At 38.3% G+C, this 9,549-nt stretch overlaps 1 protein-coding gene across 1 annotated transcript; it reads left to right on the top strand.

Moving 5' to 3' along the window:
• The first annotated feature begins 242 nt into the window (after positions 1 to 242).
• Positions 243 to 5,377, top strand: XYL1 (alpha-xylosidase 1). Its single transcript, XM_089158932.1, has 3 exons — positions 243 to 529; positions 688 to 1,370; positions 3,259 to 5,377. The coding sequence occupies exons 1-3, from the start codon at positions 303 to 305 to the stop codon at positions 5,133 to 5,135; spliced, it is 2,787 nt and encodes a 928-aa protein (XP_089015058.1). The 5' UTR covers positions 243 to 302; the 3' UTR covers positions 5,136 to 5,377.
• The last annotated feature ends 4,172 nt before the right edge of the window (positions 5,378 to 9,549 follow it).

Here is a 9,549-nt window from a genome sequence, read left to right on the forward strand (position 1 = left end):
TCGAACGAGATTTCAGTCCTGTCCAAAATTTTGTATCACCCCCACATGAAGACGTATGAAACTGATCAAAATCTGAGGGTTACCAAAGTAAAAAATCAAAATCTGAGGTTCTATGGGATGTGAAAAGTCTCAAGATTTTATGGGGGAAAAGGACCCACAGTCCTTGAACCTCACATGCAAAACGTCACCCATTGCTACTTCACAAAGAACCCCTCTTCGACCTGCTGCTTCGCTATATAGACCCCCCTCTAACAGTCTCTTCTAACAGTCCCCCAAGCTTCTACCACTTGCAGTGCAAAAAGATGCACTCTTTTCCCTCTTTTCTTCTTCCAATTCTCTTTCTTTCTTGTTTTGTTCTTGGTTATCTTCCAAGTCTAAGTGCAGCTTCATCCATTGCTAAGATTGGTCAGGGGTATCGTTTGATTTCAATTGAGGAGTCTCCCAATGGAGGTCTTGTGGGCCAGTTGCAAGTGAAGAAGAAAACTAGTACTTATGGTCCTGATATTCCCTATTTGCAGCTCTTTGTCAAGTATGTTGTAGTTCTTCTTTTTCTATTCTTAATGGTCTTCCTTTATTCCTTGTTTGCAGCATTCCTCTTTTTTATCCCTAATGATACCATGTGAATGTTAGTTTTCATCGGTTCCTGAGGAATTTCTTTTAACATTCTTTGGATCTTCGAATATCCAGGCATGAAACACAAGATAGATTACGGGTTCACATTACTGATGCAGAGCAGTCAAGATGGGAAGTTCCCTACGATTTGCTACCAAGAGAGCAACCTCCTCAGCTGAAGAAAACCATTGGGAAAGCTAGAAAAACACTCTTTTCGCCTTCTGACTACTCATCAGGGGAACTCATCTTCAGCTACACTGCAGATCCATTTGGGTTTGCAGTGAGAAGGAAATCAAATGGAAAAACCCTATTTAATTCCAGTGTTGCCGGGTCAGACCCTTATGGAGATATGGTGTTTAAAGATCAGTATCTCGAAATCTCAACCAAATTACCTGGAGATGCCTCTCTGTATGGTCTTGGAGAGAACACACAACCACACGGGATTAAGTTATACCCCAACGATCCTTATACTTTGTATACAACGGACATTTCAGCCATTAATCTCAACACAGATCTCTATGGGTCACATCCAGTGTATATGGACCTCAGAAATGTGAAAGGGGAGGCTTCCGCTCATGGAGTGTTATTGTTGAACAGTAATGGCATGGATGTCTTCTACAGGCAAACCTCTTTGACATACAAGGTTATTGGGGGTGTCTTGGATTTTTATTTTTTCTCAGGTCCAACACCTCTTGCTGTTGTTGATCAGTATACTTCTTTTGTTGGTCGGCCTGCTGCCATGCCTTACTGGGCTCTAGGTCAGTAATCTTTGCTTCTGATCCTTGCATTAATTTTCTTTTCTGGCATCTTAAAATGTTGATAAACGTTGCTTTGTGCCACTTCTTATGGTGATCTCTGTTTACATTTAGGGTTTCAGAAAGAGTGTGTCAACTGGATCTGTTAGTCTTAGTAGTTGGACTTGTAATTGTGGATTTCTTTGTTCGAACTGTAGCCTTGTCTGGTTTTGTAAACATGAGTAATGGCAAATGGGGCTGTGAAATTGAATTAATTGATTGTTGGGCTACGCTGAATGATAATGATCGTATGACTTGTGGGATAGGTATAGGTCTTGATTCACACATGGTTGTTGGATTAGTCCCATTTCTGTTTTTTTTTTTTTTTTTTTTTTTTGGGGGGGGGGGGGGGGATTTTCTGGTTGGTTTTACTACTGCAACAGTGGAAATAATATCTGCTTATCTGCTATGGAAAGCATTTGTACTTTCTAGAATCAAGATCGGTTTACTGTTTGCTATGCCTTTCAATTTTTATTCATAAAGCTCTTGGGAGTATCAAAGATGCGTCTCTAATCGATGTTTTGTAATAGAAGTGAAAACTTCAAGCACTCTGCATATCTTCTCGTGAAACGTATCTGCTTTTTGTTGTGTGGTAAAATAAAGCAAAGGGCACCCAACATATTAAAAAAGATAAAATAAAATCTGGCCCCTCTGCCCAACCTTTATAGAAAGTTAAAGACGAACTGTCCTCCCCAACCCAAAGCATGTCACAACACTGTTACTTTCATTAACCTGTGGTCCCGCAGCTTAAAGACATACTGGTCGGTTTGTAATTGAATATAATGTCTAAGTAGGTCTCTTCTGAAATATCTAGTGTGAGTAACGTGTCTGCATCTCTTTAAAGCTTAAATTCGAAGGATTTTGTTTCAGCATTTCCTTCTTGCCACGTTACTGGTTCATATTCTATATGTACTTGATCACATTGTAATATGGGAGGATCGGTAGATGATTGCCTTCACCATCCCCACCTTCTAGTGCATAGTTTTGGTTTAAGAGTTCTTTTATATAAAAGCACAAACTTTTCTACTTCCTGAACTCAGAAAAGTGTGGTAGGCAATTGTGGCAGTGTTCTCTGTAACTAAATGTTAGATAAGACTCTATCTCGTGTTGATTTTATTGTTAAGTTGGTTGCTTCTGGTACCTTTATATTACGTGTTTAATTTTTGTGTGTTGTTCCATGTGTCCACGCTTGATATGATTATCGATTGTGTCCATCTTTTTGGGAATTCCCTATATTGAGTAGTCCAGATTAGTCAACCATTGGGCAAGGATTTATGAATGAGGTTTGGAGAGTGCTATAAACTGATCTTTGATGGAGCAGTATATGTATATGTATTTTGTTTCTGTATGATTTCTTTATTGTTTTGTAAAATTTCAAACTCTCCCTATTGATGTGCTTTTGGGACAAATTTCTGTTTTTGATGAGTGATCCTTCGGTTTCTTTTCAAGGAATTTGCCTAAATTCTTGTAGTACTCCAAACCTGTAAAGGGAAAAGAAGGGGGGGAAATTACTATTCTGTTGGTTCTGTAATACAATATTTTCTTGCTTCATTGAAATAAAATTTAGCATAGGTGTGTCATGTATTGTATATACACCCAGATAAAACTTAGCATAGGTGTGTCATGCACTGCATATACACCCAGACAGCCAACAACTGTGTACACATTCCCTCTTAGCCTTTATTCCACTTAAAATCTGGGTTTTAGAGCCTGTAGCTAGTTCTCTCTCTTTCAGATAACCTAAGATAAATCTATTTGGATTGTCATTGGGATCCTGTTCAAATAGGAGTAAACCGTTTTGGAAACATAGGTACTAACGAATAGAATATGCACCATTTTTTTTGCTTTGCAGGATTCCATCAGTGCAGATGGGGTTATCATAATGTGTCTGTGGTTGATGCTGTTGTTGAGAACTACCGAAAGGCTCAGATTCCATTAGATGTCATTTGGAACGATGATGATCACATGGATGCAGCGAAGGACTTCACCCTTGACCCCATAAACTTTGCCCGTCCAAAGTTGTTGGCATTTCTTGATAAAGTCCATTCCAGAGGAATGAAATATATTGTTCTCATTGACCCTGGCATTGCAGTTAATTCCTCGTACAGTGTATATCAACGAGGCATGGCAGATGACATCTACATCAAGTATGAGGGAGAGCCTTACCTTGCTCAAGTGTGGCCTGGTCCTGTCTATTTCCCAGATTTCCTTAACCCCAAAACTGTTTCATGGTGGAATGATGAGATCACAAGGTTCCATCAACTTGTGCCTGTTGATGGCTTGTGGATTGATATGAATGAAGCTTCAAATTTCTGCTCTGGAAAATGCCAAATCCCAACAGATCGACCATGCCCTGGCACTGGTGCTGGTTGGGAATGCTGCCTGGATTGTAAGAACATTACAAAAACCAGGTGGGATGATCCACCTTACAAGATAAATGCCTCAGGGATGCAAGCACCTTTAGGTTTCAAAACCATAGCTACTAGTGCCGTCCACTACAATGGGGTACTGGAGTACAATGCACATAGCATTTATGGTTTCTCTCAAGCAATTGCAACTCACAAAGCTCTTCTAGGGCTAGAAGGAAAACGGCCATTTGTGTTAACACGTTCGACCTTTGTGGGGTCGGGTTCATATGCTGCGCATTGGACAGGAGATAACAAGGGAACGTGGGAGGACCTAAAATATTCCATCTCAACAATGCTTAATTTTGGAATATTTGGAATACCTATGGTTGGTTCAGATATCTGTGGGTTTTACCCTCAGCCCACTGAAGAGCTCTGCAACCGCTGGATTGAGTTGGGAGCATTCTACCCTTTCTCAAGAGATCATGCAAATTACTATTCTCCTAGCCAGGAGCTCTATGTGTGGGACACTGTTGCAGAATCAGCTCGAAACGCTCTTGGTATGCGGTACAAGCTTCTTCCCTACTTGTACACCTTGAACTATGAAGCTCATACTACTGGTGCCCCAATTGCCCGCCCACTTTTCTTCTCTTTCCCTAGTTTCACTGAATGTTATGGCTTGAGCACTCAATTCTTGCTTGGGAGTAGTCTCATAGTCTCTCCAGTGCTTACACAAGGGGCATCTGAGGTGAAGGCACTATTTCCACCGGGCAGTTGGTATAGCATATTTGATACAACACAAGCTGTTGTGTCTAAAAATGGGGAGTACTTCACACTTGATGCACCATTGCATGTAATCAATGTCCATGTTTATCAGAATACCATTCTTCCAATGCAACAGGGAGGTATGACTTCTAAAGAAGCAAGATTGACCCCATTTACTCTTATAGTAACCTTCCCTGCCGGGACGATGAACGGAGAGGCTAGTGGGAAGCTTTTCATAGACGATGATGAGCTCCCAGAGATGAAGCTTGGAAATGGGTATTCGACATATGTTGATTTCTATGCTAGTGTAAGCCAGAAGACAGTAAAGGTGTGGTCAAATGTTCAAGAGGGTAAGTTTGCATTGGCGCAGGGTTTGAAAATTGGGAAGATTACTGTTCTGGGTTTGGGTGGAAAGGGAGAGGCAACTGGCACTAAGGTAACTGGAGACCCAATGTCAGGCATTTCAAATGTGGAGTTTAGCACAACTCAACATCAGTTCTTGGGACGGCAAGAGGATTTAGGAGAAGAAAAAACAAGTGTAATGGTTGAGGTCACAGGGTTGGAATTGCCAATTGGAAAGAACTTTGCCTTGTCCTGGAAAATGGGCATAAAGGGTTGAGACAGAAGTAAAAAGGTTCTCTGTCTGCTCTGTTTTTCTAGTTTTTCCCTTATTAATAATGTTGTAATGGTGGGTTTAGTGTCAAGGGTGATAGAGAGGGAGATGAGATGAATTCAGAAGTTACTCATCCCATTGATGGATAATTCTTCACAAGCTTTTGTTAAGATTATTCAAAGCTTAGAAAGTTCATTTTTCCTGGTAGAGGAATGTTCAAGAGAATAGTCTTCTACCCTTTTGCTTGAGTTTTTTTGTTTTTTAATCTTTGTGAGACTTCATTTGCTTTCATTTATTACCTAATATATTGGTAGGAGGTAGGCTTTGAAGTTTCTATACTTTGAGGCTTGAGGGTGCCAACCATGTAGTGGGCCAAGGTGCCCAGGACCATTTGCACAGCTTGCTCAGAAGTCAGAACCTCATATGGTGCTTGGGTTGCATTTATTAGAACTTTCATAAATTGGATCCAAGCGTGATTGTAATTTGTAAGAGCCATACGGGCTATGCAGCTTGGCTTCTACTTTGACTAATTGCCCTATCAACCTATCATAAAGTATCTTGTGTCGGTAAGGATTGGGTTGATTGTGTGGAGGGGGCGCTTTTTGCTTTTTCTTTCCTGTGTCTTAATCTTGGATCAGCAAAAATTTTCTGAAAAAACAGAGGATCCATTTTTCCGGTAGAAAAGAAAAAAATAGAGATAAGCTCCATATGGTTCAGTGTTAGGGTAGGGACTGAGGGAGGGTAGTGGATCGTCTACCCTTCGCCTTAGCATATAATGTAGAATTGGGATTATTACCTCTATTAGATCATAGAGTGCCATGCGTGTCTATGTAAATTGGGTTGGTGTTACTGTTTGCCATTCTGTCCTTGAGGATGCAATATGGAGGCTAATGAAAGTATGTATTGCCTACCCCAAAAAATTTAAAAATAAAAGCTTTGTTACTATATTTTTTATGATAAACCAATTCCTTGTTTAATTTTAAATCTCAAATCAATTATATAAAAAAAAGCTTTCTTAAGGATGTAGTTGTGGTGTGCGCAAATTGGTCCAGACGAACATTAAATCCAAAAATTTTTACCAACTAATTGATATAAAAACAACAATGATCCCATTAAAAGCTTTGCATAAAAAATATCCCCAAGCCATTCTTAAGTAGAATTTTAGTTAAAAATTACTTAACAAGTAGAGTTACCTAATGTTATTATTTACAAAATCTTTTTAAAAATAGAAGACAAGAAGACAGAGATGAATTGAAGTGATGGAACCCAAAAAGAAAGCTTCTGAAATTAACCTCGAGAGGTGGGTTGGTCATTTGGTCTCAATAGTAAGATTAATGCTTTATAATTATGAGGTCAAGAGTTTGAATTGTATGTAAAAAGCTAACGTCTCGAGAATGTGAAAACTAGGAAAGTTATTATGTGTTTCATTGCTTTATAATTACAATCGATACAACATTTATAGACTTGTGACATATGTCTACAAATATACACGTGTCATTATACCTCAACATTCCCTCCCCTTACCCAAAAAAAAGAAAAAAGAAACTAGGCCAAGGTAGGAGATCTAGTTTGTGATACAACCTAAAATTCATGAAGAGGTAGAGGTTAGTAAAAATATCAGCTAACTATAGACTGAAGGAGACAAACCAAGTCACTAAATAATCGAGTGCCACCTTCTCCAGAACAAAGTAATAGTCCATCTCAATGTGTTTTGTATGAGGGTGAAACATGGGATTAATAGTCATCCGTAAAGCACTCACATTGTCACAAAAGAGAATGGTTGGTGATGGTTGGGAATGCCAATATCCCAAAGTAAGAAGGCAAGCCATGTAAGTTCGGTTATGGTGGTGGCTATGGCCCAATATTCAGCCTCCAAGATATACTACCCAAGAATTTCTTCTCTTCCCACATGTGAAATATCTTCATTTGCCTCCCCTCCCCCAACCCCCAACATTGGATAGGGTTTTTAAAGATAAAGATAACGAGTATAAACGTCAATTAAAATCCTATTTTTAATGAAGAAGTAGTTAAATTTCAATTAGAAACTGACTCCTCAATCTCTATAATTTCCCCTATTTATTCCCCGCCTTTCTTTTCTGATTTCTTCTCTTCTCTTTCTTCACATGCTTCGGGAAAACTTGGAAAAATTCAATTTTAAGAGTTCATTTCTCTCTCTCTCCCTTTCTCGATTTTTTTAATTTGATTTTTTATTGTATATATATATATATATTTTTTCTTTTCTCTTTTTATGTTATTCTTTTTATTTAATTTTATATTGTAAATGGAATATCTCACATTTGTTTAGTTTGCATCTAGCATTTATTGTTGAAATCATGTATTTTTTTCTTTCTCTAATGTTGATTATGTAAGATTTTTTTCTCTTATGAAGGAAAACATTCATTAAAACTAAAAAGAATTATTCTGTATGATAAAAAAATAAAAATAAAAAATGTTAATGATCCTCATGTTTTAATTTATCTATATTTTTTAATGGTAAAACTGCCATTATTAATAATTTATGTGCATTTTTAATGTGCGGATCACATCCCATAATAAGATAAAATAATTTAGAGGTGAGACTTTTAATGAGCATGCACAATATGTGTAGTGAAAAAACATCAGTGCTTGCCCAGTAGAGCGGTGATCTGGATTTTCATTGTCCCCCCTCCTCCAAATGTTGAATCCTGGCTTCTCCCATAAGGCCATATAATTGAAAAGCTATTTTAATGAATGCAAAGTCCACAGTCAAGAGTGCCTTCAACATAGTGAACTATTCCTTTAAATAACACAAAATCAGCCTCAGAAAGACTATGCATAAATTGACATACTGAACATGTCTACAAACAAATTATCAAAAAAAAAAAAAAAAACGTGACTATACTTCAACAAGTTATGTAGTCAACGTCCGTGTAAGCTAGCACGAGTATTTTTTCAAAATTATAAAAAATAACTAATTTAAAATGTTAATAATTCAGTTGCAGTTCTAAACCCCTAAACTGAATCCAATTAGATTTTCAATTGGTTGGTCCAAATCTGGTCCCATTTTTGTTCGGTTGGATTAGTTTGACATGGATTTGGTATTGATTTTATTACAAATTAACACCCCCATTAAACTCTTGCTTTCTTCGACTAGTGCATACTATACTGGGTTTACTTGAGCTGAGATGGGCCTAACTCAACTATGGACAAGAAACCTGTTTAGATAATGAAAGTGTTGGGGTTGAGCCGAGACATATGATTTATAGAGCAGAGTCTGGCATGAAAATAGTTATTCTCCGGCTCATGGGCAGAGAATCCTAAATTTCCAGAACCAAAACCACCCGAACTGAAAATGGTTGCTGAGTTAGCATTTGGGGCTGGGAAAGTCTAACAAACTTCACTGATGACAAAAACTGGGCCTTGGATTATGGGCCTCCACAGCCCATCATGAAGTCCCAAAAAAACACACGTTAATTTACATGATGTCCCACGCCAACCCTTCCAGAAAGAAAGGGCCAACCAGCCTGCCCGCCCGCCAGCAACCCCACAAATGAAGGAGAAATCAAAAGCTTTAGTTTATTAAATCATTCTTCTTAAATGGGCCCCTAAGTATCATTTCCTTTGCAACCACTTGTGGGCCCACGACCCATTCCCCAATTGCATGGTTTGCATCTGAATCCAATCCATTAGTCAGAAAAAAGGAAAAATCCATGTATTTAGCATCTGGATTTTGGCATTTGGTTGGGGAGAAAGAAAAAAAGTAGGAGCACCGGTAGGTCAACAACTAATATGCAACTGCAACAAGATTCTTTGAATAAATAATCTTTACCAAAAAATAATAATAATAATAAATAAATAATCTTTGACCACTCAGATTTTGTTGACTGCTCACTTCTTGATTCATATTGTTTTCATTCAAATCTGTATTTCCAACCCCAACCCCACCCCCACAAAAATAAAAGTAAAAAAAGAATTTGGGCCCCAACAAAAGCCCATCTCTTTATATCCGACTTTCTATGGCTTTAATTAGAGTTGCAATGGATTCCCCCCCCCCCCCCCTCTTTCTGTAGGGAGTTGCAATTTTTGACCCCGACATGCATGTTCCCCAATAAAAATTTATTTCAATAGCGGGATGTCATAGGAAGGGCAAGTCCTCAACCAAAGAAGGGAATTGCCTTGCATGTATTTTATTTTATAAAGGCATAAACACAAAAGAGGCTATGACTAGACACTGGCGAATAAAACACTAAAGAATTGGTTATCCATAAGGATAAAGAAAACTTTCTTGTAGTTCCACTTCATTGTCCGAAAACAATGAAAGACCTATTGAAAATCGCTGGTTGGGTTGGTCCGACCAAGAAAGTCATGCGAGTTGTTGAGTGCTGCTTGAGCTAAGTCAATTAAGTTTAAGTAAGTTCGAGTGTTGTAAAGACTCGAGAAA

This window comes from Hakea prostrata, chromosome 6 (assembly GCF_041222555.1).
Source record: "Hakea prostrata isolate BN-2017 chromosome 6, UWA_Hpros_2, whole genome shotgun sequence".
Classification (NCBI taxonomy): domain Eukaryota; kingdom Viridiplantae; phylum Streptophyta; class Magnoliopsida; order Proteales; family Proteaceae; genus Hakea; species Hakea prostrata.

Excerpts from the sequence above, each read along its gene's own strand:
- XYL1 (XM_089158932.1), top strand. The coding sequence starts at position 303 with ATGCACTCTTTTCCCTCTTTTCTTCTTCCAATTCTCTTTCTTTCTTGT. Across the intron at positions 530-687 it reads TATTTGCAGCTCTTTGTCAA|GCATGAAACACAAGATAGAT; the intron begins GTATGTTGTAGT and ends TCGAATATCCAG. Across the intron at positions 1,371-3,258 it reads CATGCCTTACTGGGCTCTAG|GATTCCATCAGTGCAGATGG; the intron begins GTCAGTAATCTT and ends TTTGCTTTGCAG.